Source organism: Colossoma macropomum, unplaced genomic scaffold (genome assembly GCF_904425465.1).
Source record: "Colossoma macropomum unplaced genomic scaffold, Colossoma_macropomum, whole genome shotgun sequence".
In the NCBI taxonomy this organism is placed as follows: Eukaryota; Metazoa; Chordata; class Actinopteri; order Characiformes; family Serrasalmidae; genus Colossoma; species Colossoma macropomum.
Genome location: NW_023494804.1, coordinates 6,517,841 through 6,532,392, shown reverse-complemented (window position 1 = coordinate 6,532,392; position 14,552 = coordinate 6,517,841). Strand labels below are relative to the sequence as shown.

Here is a 14,552-nt window from a genome sequence, read left to right as displayed (position 1 = left end):
TGGTCTGATCTATTCTCTCCATTATAAAAATGATTTGAAGACAGTTACTACAATAATACAGCTAAGATATTCAGCTTCTTAGCGGAAACATTAGCTATCTGCCTTTCCTTCTGCATTCACCAGCTAAGGAAAAGAGAAACATATTAATAACCCTAACCCTAAAATTATACCTGAAGCAGTTGTAGTTTTTCAAAAGTTCCACCCACCTTCAAGATACACCAAAAGGGGGGTTTCCTTGTATTTAAAACAGAAAGTATCACTCTAGAGACTACTGACAAATGATATAATTGGTCACTTTTATTTTTCCCCACCCGCTGGTGCACGATGATGTCATCAGAAATCAGAAAAATGAATTTTGTGTTTTAAATGATGATGAGTTGTACTTAATATGACCAGATACATAAACTAACAAGATCTTAAAAGTCAATTCTGATTTTAGGTGCAGGTCAAATTATGCAATAAATTACCATGTATAACTAATTATTACCATTACAGCCATGTATCAGCTCCATTTATGACTTAGAAATTGATCAGTTTTAGGCCGTTTATGCTTTTCATAGCAGATTGGCTATGAAAGAAAATGCTATCTTTGCTTTATTCGTTCCAGTCAGATTTCAGTGTGGTCATTATTAAACTACAGCAGTCTTTAAATAAAGGTACCACAAAGAGCTCTACTGCCAAAGAAAAACCTTTCCGTTCTCCACAGAACCAAATTTGAACAGAGATGGATGAATGTTAAAGGCAAGGTTTAAGGAAGGTAAAGAAAACGTAAAGCTTCTACACCTAGAAACTTTAGATTATGTAGAGATTCTTTAGACTCCAACACCAACAAAACTGGTTCTCTAAAGGACAGTCCATTAAAAGGTTTTGCAGACAACCAAAAGTGGTTTATCTATGGCATCACAGAGCGAGTATTTTTAAGAGTGTGGCTGACTTTGATTTAGAGCTCTTTCTTGGAATCCTGTTTTATTAACTTATACAGATTTAACAGATCCACACAAATCTGTTTACATGTAACTTTGGTCTATAAACAATACTGATTGGGTATTTAAGTGCAGAATTCTTGGAAAAACAAATAGTCATCTGGATTTTACAGTCTGCAAGTGGAGCCGAATATCAACTCTCATTGAGTTATAAAAGCAGAAGCAGAACATGTCAATATGCTCAACAGCAGTTTTCCTGTCGCAAAAATAGATTACTTTGTTATATGACAGGCAAAACAGTTTTACAAGCATGGTTTTGGGGAGGATGAGACAGAAGGTCCTGTGTCCAGTCTGTTTCTGACTCAAACAAAGACAGTGACTGTTTCTGACTACAACAAAGGCAGTGATTGGACAAATACTACACTCCCGTACCGGAAAAAAAAACTTTTTTTACCGATGGTTTTGGCCTTGTCAGTGTCCAGATTCCCTCTGGGGTCTGAGGGCATTTTCTAAATTTTTGCATGTCTTCTTAAATTTGCCTTTAAAAGCACTTACATATAACATGATACTATGTATGTTACATGTTTCATATCAAAATTCTCTGTTATCTTCGTTGTTACTTTCCAAAACTGCTGCATTAGGAATGAAGGGTTTCCGGCATGATGGGTCAGTCCTTAGTGATTTCCTGAGTGTCCATTGGTCAGTTACACACAAAATGTAGACAGACAAACAAATCCACCAGTTACAGTGGTGAGTGGTGAGATGACGTGGATCTCAGCCCCTCTTCATAGGCTCATAACTCCGGATGTGAGTCACGATAAGATGGAATTGAAAGGCAGACTCTACAGATTCAGGAATTGAACTGTATTTCTGTGCTGTATTATCGCAAAGATGAAAACAAATATATAAACATTGAATTTGACACACAGGCACATTCGCGGACCTCAAGGGGTTAAGCGATATACAGAATATTTGGTCTCACAAACAAGCTTGGTTTGAAGCCGTCAATTCTGAGTGGAACAATATTAGGTCTACTTTCTGTTAAGAAATCAAAGGAAAAAGCTCCCATTCAGTTACTTTATCTATTTGCTTAATTCTTGCTAATTTACTGACAACTGATTTGTTGTTAACTTTGGCCATGGCCCATTTTTTGCAAAGAAGTGTACATCAATGTCAGACAGACATTAAGTAAGATATTAATTTTTCAGAAGGTTTGATAGAAGTTGTTTGCCTAAAAAAGAGGAAAGTCAAAAGAAAATAAGTGAAAAAAAAATAGTTTCCAAAACTGGAGTTCAAAAAAATGATTCTAAGATACAGAGTAAATGGGACTCCTAACAACCACCTGGAAGACCTGGTAGACACCAAAACTGTCCCCATCAAATAAACAGCACTTAAAGCTTTCATCTTTGAGAGAGAGGAGAAAATCAAGCACTACTCTTGATTCAGATCTGAAAAACTGGGAGAAGACAACTCGGTGCTATGGGTCTGAAAGGATGTGTATCTGTCAAGAAGCTCTTACTGAGAAAAGGAAATAGACAAAACATATGCAAATAGGGCTGTTTCAATCATGAAAAAATACCTGACGAATAACATAAAAATAATTGCAATTAACTTTTTAATTGTCTTTTCTTGTTCATTGTATGCATCTCGTAAAGTGGCCAAATTGGCTTATTAGCCATCTTGTTTCCTAGCTGTGTTTACTTAGTAGCTAACACAGGTACTACTGTTGAATCGATACACCACACTGTTATGCACACACATACACACACACACACTCTTGCACAAATGTCTCAATAACACCGAATCATGTGTAGTTAAGCAAAGCTCATATTTTTTCTTGAGAGTTTTTCTTTGGCTAGCATACTTGCTCAAAACATTAGAATTGGCTACATAGCCAACAAGTAAACAAACATTACTTTTGCTGCCCTCTAAATATGTTAGAGTACCAAGGTAGAAGGTACAGGGAGATTCACTCGAAAGAGGCCTCGGATATTCTGTTGTAACTCCCGTTAGGGTGAAGCAGTCTGAACCAAAAAATACGCTACATACCTTGAGGTTTATGTAATCAATTGCATTACATGCAATGCTGGAAGTGATCTGTTTTCTGCCAGACACATGAAGGGGTACGGGGGTCTGCACCCGAAGTTGCAAACGGAAGTTAAACATTGCGATGCCTGTCCGGCACCTACCTCATCACTCCAACGCAGGGGCATCCCGGCTTGTTCGAAGCTCCATATACTGAGGAGCTCATTGCACGTTTTGTTCAGATTGCTTCATCCTAGGGAGAGTTAGTACAGAATATTCTGGGCCTCTTTTGAATGAATCTCCCTGTAGAATGTTTTTGTTTATGAAAGATCCATGATGTGCCTCAACGAATGCAATTTTCTTCAACCCAACACACCCAATTCATTTTGCTTGTTGCAGCCTAATATTATTGTAAATGACAGTCAGCTTAATTAACTGCAATCATCTCAAGTGATTGCAAATAGGCGACTGTGTAATAATTGTGAGGGACTTGTTTGTAAATCCAACAAAGAAGCTGCTGGTGTTCTCAGAACAATGGACTGGCCAACCCAGAGTCCAGACTTCAACATCCCTGAATGCTGGATTGCAAAAAGCAGAAAATGCAACCAACTTCTAAGACTGAACTTTGAAACTGTGTAAAAATGTCTCTGCAGATTTCTTTGAAAAACAGACTTAGTAAAACTTAGTAAAAAGTGGACACACTAAATAATAAAACATTTGATATTTATGTAGCTGTTGAGGCTTCTGTGTAATTTTCTGTTAAATATATAGTTTTCTGCCGTTTTTGACACTAAAAAATGAATAACTTAATGACCTTTTTTGATGGAGCATTATATAAAAGAAGGGTGCTCTGACATTTGCACAGTGCTGTATATGCTAACACTTCCTCTAGTTTAAGCCCTCACATGGTATGGCATAATATCCCTGTGACAGCGACAGCCTGAGTGGGCAGGACGCGATGTGTGTCTGTAAGTCCGCACATCAGCTGCGGGCCAGCGGCGGCTTTGTCGCTCCAAGGTCAAGAGCTTTCAGCTGAAAATGACAGGCAGCTGAGTCACACGTCATTCCCTCACATGAGCGAGCCTTAAATCGGAACTGCAAGGAGATTAAAATGGAAAAGCATCTAAGCTTTGTTCTATTCCTGTACCATTATGATTGCGCTCATGCAGCACAAGCCAACTTCACCTGGCGAGTTATAGCAGCAGGCAGTCATTTGGTCCTCAATACAGATCAGTCAAACATCAAATACAGGCCTTTACATTTGTGTCCTTACCCCAAATGTAGTCGATCGGCCAAGACCTGTTTTATAATTTATGTTTAATGCTATGAGGCTAATGTAGCTACATAATGGATTCATAGCTGTTTTCTCTCTTTAAATGACACAAAAGTGTGCTAATAGCGCCCCCTTGCTGGAGAAACTGCTACACTGCTAGACTGCTACACAGGCTTGAGTTCCAAGACCATGTCCACATGCGTTGCATATAAAAATATGTGTTTTCCATCATTATAGCGGAGGTGCTTTGGAATTCAGCGACAGATACTAAATAATCAAGAAATTTCACAATTTTACTGTAAATCTTTCAGTTAAACCTAAAACCTTACCCTGAATATTACTGGCTTAGCCTTTTAGCCAGTTAGCTGTTGGTTATACAAATCTAAATTCATACATAGAGTCATGTTTACTATGGTTTCATATACACTTCATATACAGCCATATGCAAAAGTTTAAGCTGGTCAAATGACATGTTTTGTTGATTTGCTAAATGAAAATAAGTGAACACCTCCTCTACAGGGAACACACTTCTGCACATTTTAATGCACAATTACTGTTTATTTGCTGAATTTAAACTATTGTGGTAAATATTGAACATAAAATATGGCCTGTGCAAAAGTGATGGCATATGTTTTATTTTTTCCAAAATATTAAACACAAATAAATAAAGATTCTGTGCTAATATTTGCAGAAAATGCCATATTTATATGTGTTTTATGTAGAGGATGTGTTAACTTCTTTTTATTCAGAAAATCAACAAAACATGTCCTTTGACCAGGGTTGTCCAAATGTTTGTACATGTATGTATGTATGCATGAAATATGTGACCAATTTGTGACTGAAAACATGCATGAATCAATGAGATCCTGTATGTTTCCTTCTACAAGCTGGGCTGTGCCACAGCTTTATGCTTGATAGTGTCTCTTTATAATGCAAGTGTTTATTTTTTAGAAGTGGAAATGCAGAGCCTATAAAAAAAGTCCAATTATGACATTTTTATTTGTTTCAGAATCTTTCATCAGAAAATCCTGATGAATCTAAGAATCTATTATGTTTCTCATGCATAGTAACTTGTGAGTTGATTGTATGTCTCTGAGAAAGTCCCCCGCCCCCCCAAACACTCCAGTCAAAGCCAGTTCTCACTTGTTCCGCCTTGTTCTGCTCTCTGTGTACTTGGCAGGGTAGAAACGTAATTGGTCCATAAAAAAGTGAAAGAGCTTCTTTCTGGCAGATCCTGAATGCGCTGTAAAGTTTAATGCCAGCTGCAGCTGAGCTCTCCGAAACTTTGCCCTCACTTACCCTGGCGTTCAAAAGTTTGGAAGTCACTTGTTATGTTAATAATGCGCATTATTTCATATACAACAACAGCACAAAAAGCAGAAAACATATATTTAACAGAAGCTTCGAGAAGTAAATATAATATTGTTTCTTTCAGTATGTAGTGTGTCCATTGATATTTTTCCATACCTCCAAAGTTCAGTCTTAGAAGTTGGTTTAGCATTTTCTGCTTCTCTCAATTCAAGTAACCCCAAAAACATGAGGTCCTGAATATGAGTGATTCGTTTATTATATTTTCATTTATTAAATTTATAGTCTGTACTGAATAAAAACAACACCTAACATTACAAGCAATTCCAAACTTTTGATCTCCACCCGCTTAGTTCGCTACTCGCTGCCTGGTGAAGGGAGAAGGGGGACCACACTATGCCCACTGACGCAGACCAGGCCGCTCTGGCCTCAGCCAGATCACTCCTGAGGTTTCAGGATGGAGGGAGGGGGCGAAAGAGGGGCAGGAAAAACAATCTTGCCCCACAGCATTAGACGCAGCAGCTGCCTCCACATCCATCGCTCATGGCCATCGCTCAACAATGATTTCCCCCCATACTGCCTGTTCTGACTGCTCCCTATTGCCTTATGTTCTTCTGCACAACAGGCCGCTTTCACACAGCGCTTGGCCGCAGGCCTGCTGTGGCTCCAGAGGTTTTCTTAATGTTTTCTGAGGCCAAACACGAACAATGACAACAGCTTAGTCCTGCCCACTGCAGCTGCATTTACTTAGAGAAGTTCTGCAAGATCTCTTTGTTTGTAGCGTCAGCGTTCCGAGGGGACTGAAAGTCGGCAAGAACTACAAACACCATCCATTACAACATGCCCAGCATGCTATTGTGCCATGAATAAGAAGATGTTATGGGCTCTTGCAGAAGTTACGACTCGAGCACATTGATCAGAGATATAGTTCATGCCCCAAAATAACCGTGCACTGTTTTTAAAGCACGTCTGGCAGCGAGCGCTCTCTCTCTTCTTCTTCTCAGCCTGATCCACATGTAGCGACGAGTGGGACGTGAGGAAACTGTACACGCAAAAAAGGGCCTCTCGCGGTCTATTCTAAGGGCCGATACAGCGAATGGAATGCGCGGCTCTACCAACAACCTCCTTATATGAACGCTACAGTTACAGAGTGTGGATTCTTCCATACGAACCGACTAGCCATTGTATATATCGTATCATAGGAGTATCTTATGTTGCTCCATATAGCATTTGAGCATGATTGCTGAGGTTGAGCTGGCAGTACTGACTATCAGTGTTGGTCAACCAGAACTTTCAGGCTTCTTTTGACCATTTAAGTAAATTGTAGAAAGCTGCAAAATTTAAAGTATGATCTTTTCAGCTAGAACCTCAATGAAGAAACATGAAGCATTAGTTCCACCATATAGTTCTTTAAATTCTGATCAAAATATGATCCCTGTATAAGCATCGAAATACACGGATGTAAAGTCAGAATACATCAGAAGTTCTGGCATACAGACCCTACAGGTTTCTGACACTTAAATGGACATCCCAGCCTAAAGCTGATATGTTATCTGTCATGTTATGTAATGTTATGGAGAACAGCATCGTACCCCTCAGCCTCACTGGTTTGACAGAATTCACAAATTTGGGTCCATTTTGCAATCCAGTATGCATTATTTGAAGGTCACTGGAAATCCTCCTCACATTGATAAAGAAATTCACTGATGCAGAGGCTAATAAATACAGGAAAAATGGAAAAAATGGAAAATTTGCCTCTTGAATCCACTCCAAAGTACTAGTTTTTCAAAATTTCCTCCCACCTTCAAGATACATCATCAGACGCGGGTTTTCCTAGTCTTTAAACCAGAAATTCATACTCTTGAGGCTATCAGCTGCCACTGTATGAGGCGATTAGTCATGTTTACAGCAGGTAAAGCCCCTTTAATCTCTTTTCTTCTGTTTACTGTAAAACAGTGAGGAACCCTTGGAGCCTCCTCGGCCTTCAGAGAAGGCCTAATGAAATGAGCCCTCTCATTACTTAGGCCATGAGGAACTAAATTTTTAAGGAACCAGAAGTGTTAGAGTTCTTATATTCATTTAACCAGTTAAATGGCCAGGGCACACCGGTGAGCCCAAAGTTTTATTACATGCTCCTATAACCTAAGAATAGCTCAACCAGTTTGCACTGAAGTCCAAGTAGTTACTGAATAATAAGCCTTATTATGTAACAAGCCTGAGATTTTAAAGGGTTATGTAATTTGTAGAATGCTGCAAAGCAGGAGTTCCACCATATGGTTCTCTAAATTCCTAAAACATGATCCCTACATCAGAGCAAAAAGACATGGAAGTAAAGTCAGAATACACTGGAAGGTCTGGCATATATACCTTACCGATCTCTGACACTTAAATGGACATTCTGGCCTAAAACTAGTATTTAAGTGTTATTTGTCATGTTATGTAATATTATGCAGCACAGCATCATATTCATCAACCTCAATGGTTTAACTGAATTCACAATTTTGTATCCTTTTGGCAACCCAGTATGCATAACACAAATATATCATACCACCATTGGGAATCCCAAATGTTTTTTCAAAATTTCCTCCCATCTTCAAGATACATCATTAGAAGGTAGCAGGTTGGGCTTTAAACCGGAAATTCTCACTCATGAGGCTATTGCAGCACCACTGTAGGAGGGAAGTAGGCATGCTTGCAACAGATAAAACTCATTTAAACTCTTTTCTTTGGTTTACTATAAAGCAGTAAGGAACTCTCAGGGCCTTCTAGAGAAGAGCCCTCTCATTGATCAGGCCTTTAGGAGCTGAACCGAAGGCCTAATATGTCAGATTAACCACTAACATAAGTTGGAAGTAACATAGGAATCAACTAATCACATTTTGATTTACAATGGCTGGACCAATTTTGTTAGAACAACACCACTCTAGGCCTTCTTGAAGTCCTAGATACGCCATTGATTGTGACTATGAGCAACTGATTGTAAATATGAGCAATCAGATGTTAGATATGTTCATATGAATTGCTGTTAGCAAAGTACTAACGTTACTAGAAAGTCACATAGGCGCTAGGTGGAATTTGCATTATCTTAGAGATGTTTTTTAATCCTTTTTGACTGAGTTCAGTCTTTTATAATCCGAACTGAAGGTCTATCTAATAGTCATGGATCACCACTACTGTAAAGGGACATTCATGACTTGGTGGTCATGAACTTGAAGCAACCTATTGTAATGCTATACACCACATCTTCCTCAAATCTTTTAAAACAACCTTCATTGCTGTGGCCTCCAGACTGCCAAGAACTGAACGGAACCCAAGGTGTGAAACATGGGGGTCATGAGGGGTCCAGGACTCTCTAATGAACCTTTTGGATCTCCTGAATGTCTCAAATTCAAAATTCTAAAGATTCAGGGAAAGGACATTCTTTAACTGCTTCTCTTGCCAATTGGCCAACTTCTGTCTCTGGTACTCTTAACTGACTAGAGATGCAGCACTAGTCTGCCTCAGTGTAGAAATGTACCAAACTGGTTCACCAAGATGGTCCTTCATATCTTAGAAAGACTTCAAAGTATGCTGAAACATATTTGTAGATCTGAAAACTGGTGGAAAGGGTGAACTGTTACTCATTTCTCAAACCGAAGACAAAAGAGACGTCTAAGATCTTAATGAATGTGTGGAAGAGCGCAAACTAGAAAAGAGCATTTCTAAAAGGAGATTTGTTAAACCAAATATTTGCTGCCATTGAAGCTATGATCAGTGTCACTATGGCGAGTGAGTTAGCAGCTAGTCAACATGGGACGCCCTTAATACCAGGGGGTGTTTCGTACACTGACGGAACCATTCAGGGGACAAAAGCTTTATGTTTCATAGCTGCATCCAGAACGCAGAAGGCCTTCAAGCACATTTTATAAAGGCAAAGACCTGCTGACAATTTGACAGTTTATCAGGGAGCAATATCAGGGTGAACTTGTGAGAAATGATCCAGATGCGTCAGCGAGCCAACACCTGCTTGATCTTTTTGGGAAGGGAGGGGCAGAACCCTGTCCCAGACCAGAGCTGACAGGCTCCCGCCACTGTTCTGAGGGAGGTGGATTAGGCTGCCTTGATCCAGTCATCATTTTCATAAGCGGCTTGTGACACCTCCAGCAAGCGAAACTGTCCCTCCTGACTAATCATCTCTTGACTGACTTCTCCTGAGCTCATGTTCTCATATCATACTTCTCACCAACTGGTAATTGAGAGCGCTGGACTGGCATTAAGAGTTAGATGGCAGTGGCTGTGCTTACGGAGAAGTGTAGAATTAATGGAACAGATGCAGTTGGCCAGTGTTGCTTCTATGTAGTAAATAACAGCATTGCAAAAATGCATCTGAAGGTGGCGTTATGGAGTTTGGACTGTTAGAATCAATCAAAATTGATATTTTATATGTTATATTCAACAATGTGTGTTGATTTTTCACGCAAAAAAACTCTTTGGCTATCTTAAACATAAAAAGTGGCCAAATTCCATTTTAATTTTCACAGTTTTATTGAAAATGTGTATCTACTGTGTAGATACAATATAGATCTAATGTATAGACACAGACACATTAATGTATTTTGTGTGTTTTTATATATATTTCCAGTTGATCAGAATTATTTATGCAAAAAATTCCTAAAAATCACAACAAAACAATCAAAAAAGTGACATTTAAAGCCCTGGTAAGTGACAATACGATCACGCCCCCCACAATGCCCGATACACCACTGGACATGAAGAGTCCAGGGCAATAGGTGAGTGACTGTGACCAATCTGATCTGTGCTGAAGTGCAAAAGGAGTAAGTGTATACTGTCCAGATATCTCTCACTGAGTCGTGCAGAGGTCACTACGGCTGTGCAAATGTGATCTGCAGATGAACTGTTACATCAATCTGTCATTGCTTATGTGCAATGACTGAAAATGCAGTTAATCATCTCTGGAATCAGGATCAGTTTTGATTACAATCAGCTGTATAACTAGTGAATATAGCCAGACTGACAGTGCTGGATCTTCCAACACTAATCAAGTGCTGTCTGTTTGCGCAATACTGCATTACAAAGCAACTTCAGAACTGCTTAAACAGAAGTTGGAAAAGACCTTCAGTGTCCTCTGGGTAAAACAACTGCTTACCTTGAGGTGTGGAATAGACACCATCCCGTCCACAGTGGGCAGCAGGAGAGCCAGGGTCATCCACTGCAGCTCCGGTAGATAATGAGGCTCTACCGGAGGGCGGAGACGCTGGAAAGCCCGTAGACAGAGACATCAACCCGGGACACGCTGCATCGGAGGCTGCTAGAGGCTGAGTTCCTCTCATTACCCCCAGCTTCTGCTCAGCGCTGCTCTACAACTGCAGCAGCGTTCAACACACTGACGAGCAAGGCGGTTAAAACGGGATTAAATAAAAACAAAAACGTGGCAAATGCAGCACAATGACGGTGAGAGTCGCTGCTGTTGGGTGTCAAGTTAATCCAAACGCTCAGCGACTCCGGAACAAGCCGTTTCTGGCAGTGACAGTGAACCAAACGTGCGTCCTGTCAGGAGGAAATATGTCAATGAACGCTCGTGGGCGGGTGGGCGTGGCAACGGGAACTGTGGGCGGGGCATCGGTAGCGTGTGGTTTGGCACGCGTACAAATGTACCCTGCAAGCGAGGCAAACACACACCCCACGCACACACACACGTGTATGTATATATATATATATATATATATATATATATATATATATATATATAAATTGTTCATGTTATAAGCTCCACTGGCTCTAGGCAGGGATTCTCTGCACACTTTATTAGCCTCCTTTCATGCTATTCTTCCATGGTCAGGACCCCCACAGGACCACCACAGAGCACTGCAGTGACACTGACATGGTGGTGGTGTGTTAGTGTGTGTTAAGTGGATCAGACACAGCAGTGCTGCTGGAGTTTTTAAAAACCTCAGTGTCGCTGCTGGACTGAGAATCAAAAATATCCAGCCAACAGCGTCCTGTGGGCAGCGTCCTGTGACCACTGATGAAGGACTAGAGGATGACCAACACAAACTGTACAATGATATATGAGCCATTGTCTCTGGCTTTACATCTACAAGGTGGACTGACAAGGTAGAAGTGTCTAATAGAGTGGACAGTGAGTGGACACAGTGCTTAAAACCCCAGCAGCAATGCTGTGTCTGATCCACTCGCACCAGCGCAACACACACTAACACACCACCACATCAGTGCTGAGAATGATCCATCACCCAAATAATACCTGCTCTGTGGTGGTCCTGTGGGGGTCCTGACCACTAATAAACAAATTAACAAAGTGTGCAGAGAAACTGATGGACTACAGTCTGTGACTGTAGAACTACAAAGTGCACCTGTATGATAAGTGGAGCTGATAAAATGGACAATGAGTGCAAAATCAAGGAGGTGCTGGTTCTGATTGAGAAGGAACCTGATCTATTGTATGTGCAGGATCGCTTGGCATTTTAGCCTAAAACCTGAAACAAACTGTCTCTAAACATGTTAGAAATAAACTGCTGCAGTGCTGCATTTTGGGTGGCTGGAGACTTTATTTCCGCCGCTCCAAATGTATGAGAACCACTGCTATTTGTGCAATATTAACGTGCTGAGCCCCGTTAGCTCAGTAGCGGTTTTGTATGGAGGCCTGTTCGCTGTTGACGTGTTGTTTTTGCTTTTCCCGGCTCTGCTGACTGGCTCCAACTGGTCTTGCTCTGTCACGTGATCCAACAATGACGCAGTGAACGAAACGGACTGGCTTCGTGAGCATGCGCACTAAGGCCGTGCGGAATTTTCCACTGTGGAGCTCTTTTTATTCCCACCTGTTTTCCTGCATCGGGCGCTTGGATTGGATAGCAGTTCGTGTTTAAATGAAGCCGCGGGTAATAACTAATCATAGTCAGCCTGTTTTAAATTCATTTTGAACTAGTTCTAGTTTAATGCCATTTTCATAGTTCTACTGCATTTTCTGTTGTTGTTTCGGCACTTTGACTGCCTGATCTGTCTGTCCCGTCTTGTCCTAACATAGGAGGTGGAGTTAGCCGGAATACGGGTGGAGACAGACGTGTCTTGCTGGGGCGAAGACTCACAGCACTGAACTTCTGCTCCTGTAGTCTGAGGCTATAAATATGTCTGTTTATACCGGCCTTGGCTGGGTTGGTCCTGAGGCAGCCTGATTCACTGAGCATTTGGGTTCAGACAGCTTTAAAGCATTCGGGTTACATCATATATTATCTGGATGACCATTCGGTTTTTGGAAAGTTGTTTGTTGTGATAATATTTATAGATTTTAGTCTGATTCCGAGGTAATTTACAGGTTACAGAATCTTTCAGGCTATTTATAAATTTGCTGTCTGATATTTTTATTATTAATGATTGTAGTATTACATTATTAACTTTTGTAATTAAATTGTATTGATTTTGTAATTAAAGTGCAGTACACTCTTAAAAAAAGATGGTTCTTCAAGGGTTCTTTAGTAAAGGGAATGGTTCAGTTTAGACCCATGAATTCTATTTAGAACCATTTCATGCTTAAATGGTTCTTTGCATGGTCAAATGGTTCAAATCGATGGAGAATGTGGTTCTATATAGCACCAAAAAAGTGTTCTTCTCTGTTTTTACAAGCTAGACATCGTAACAATAACAGAACCTTTTTTGGTGCCAAACAGAACCATTTTCAAAAAGGTGTTACATAGACCTACATACAACACATTCTCCATCAATCCATTACTGCTGTCCAGTTCTGTATAGAATAGTTCTGTGGTAGTCCTGTGGGGGTCCTGTGGGGGTCCTGACCATTGAAGAACAGGGTAACAAAGTATGCAGAGAAACAGATGGACTACAGTCTGTAATTGTAGAACTACAAAGTGCTCCTATATGGTCAATGAAGCTGATAAAATGGACAATGAGTGTAGAAACAAGCAGGTGGTTTTAATATTATGGCTGATCAATGTACAATTGAATGTTAAAAATCAGTTATCACTTAGGATGAAAAGTTTAATATGAAAAAATAATATGACAAAAATCTTTTTGGTGATATGGTTTGATTTGATTTGAAAATGTTCTTCAGATTTGCATCAAGTGAGCTCAGAGAACATAAAGACAGTGCAAAATAAAGACACATTAATAGGTTAATATGTCAATAATAAGCATTAATACAAAGAATATGTCAGTTATTCTGTGTTGACACATTGAAAACACACCAAAATACAAACTACACTGAATTCATAAAAATCATGTTAGTTTCTGGTGGATTCTTGCTGGTGCTGGTTAGTTCACTGTCTTTGTCACATGGTGGCACTGCTGTCCACACTGCGAAAGTACAAATCTTTCGAATTCTCTCAAGAGTCAGAATCTTTATCAAAATCTTTGCTCATCAAGTATCAGATGTACAAGGAAGTTCTTTTAATGCAGGTGTCAACATAAAATGAAATCCAATGAAATAAATATAGAAAATAATACAATATGTATAAATAAATAAATATACAGTATACAATCTGAGTAGTACAACTGATGTGCAGTGAGAGTTAAGTGTAGTCAAAACCAAGTATTGAAGTATATATAAACAGTATGTACAGTCAAAATTGAGCTAATAGAGCTAATATGAATGTAAGTATATTTATAATATATGTATATTACAATACATGAAAGTGCATATGTGACTGACTAAAGTGGAAAAGGTTCTTCTTCAGAAGAATTGTGGCATGGGATATTCGGTGATAATGTACATTACAGTGTGTGTAATGTGTGTAATAAAGTGAATGTGCAGCAGTTTAAAGCAGAGGGATGTGAGAAGTGTCGGTGTTTAGGATGATGACCTGGGGAAAGAAGCTGTGGAACTGTGAACGGTTGGTCAGAATCTTTAGAGCTCTCATTCCTGATCTCTGCTGAGATGGAAACGTTTGGAAGAGACAGTGACCAGGGTCTGAGGGGTCAGCCATGATTTTTGCCGCCCTGTTCCTCACGCTAGATGAGTAAAGATCTTCAGTGAAGAGATTCCATCAGAGAAT

At 39.9% G+C, this 14,552-nt stretch overlaps 1 protein-coding gene across 1 annotated transcript in view; it reads right to left on the bottom strand.

Moving 5' to 3' along the window:
* LOC118824808 (ran-binding protein 3-like) overlaps positions 1–11,096 on the bottom strand; it is a 29,171-nt gene extending 18,075 nt beyond the window's left edge. The window contains exon 1 of the mRNA XM_036595224.1: positions 10,676–11,096. Within this exon, the coding sequence (XP_036451117.1) occupies positions 10,676–10,859 (184 nt within the window). The 5' untranslated portion in view covers positions 10,860–11,096. The remainder of the gene's footprint in view (positions 1–10,675) is intronic.
* Between the last annotated feature and the right edge of the window lie 3,456 nt (positions 11,097–14,552).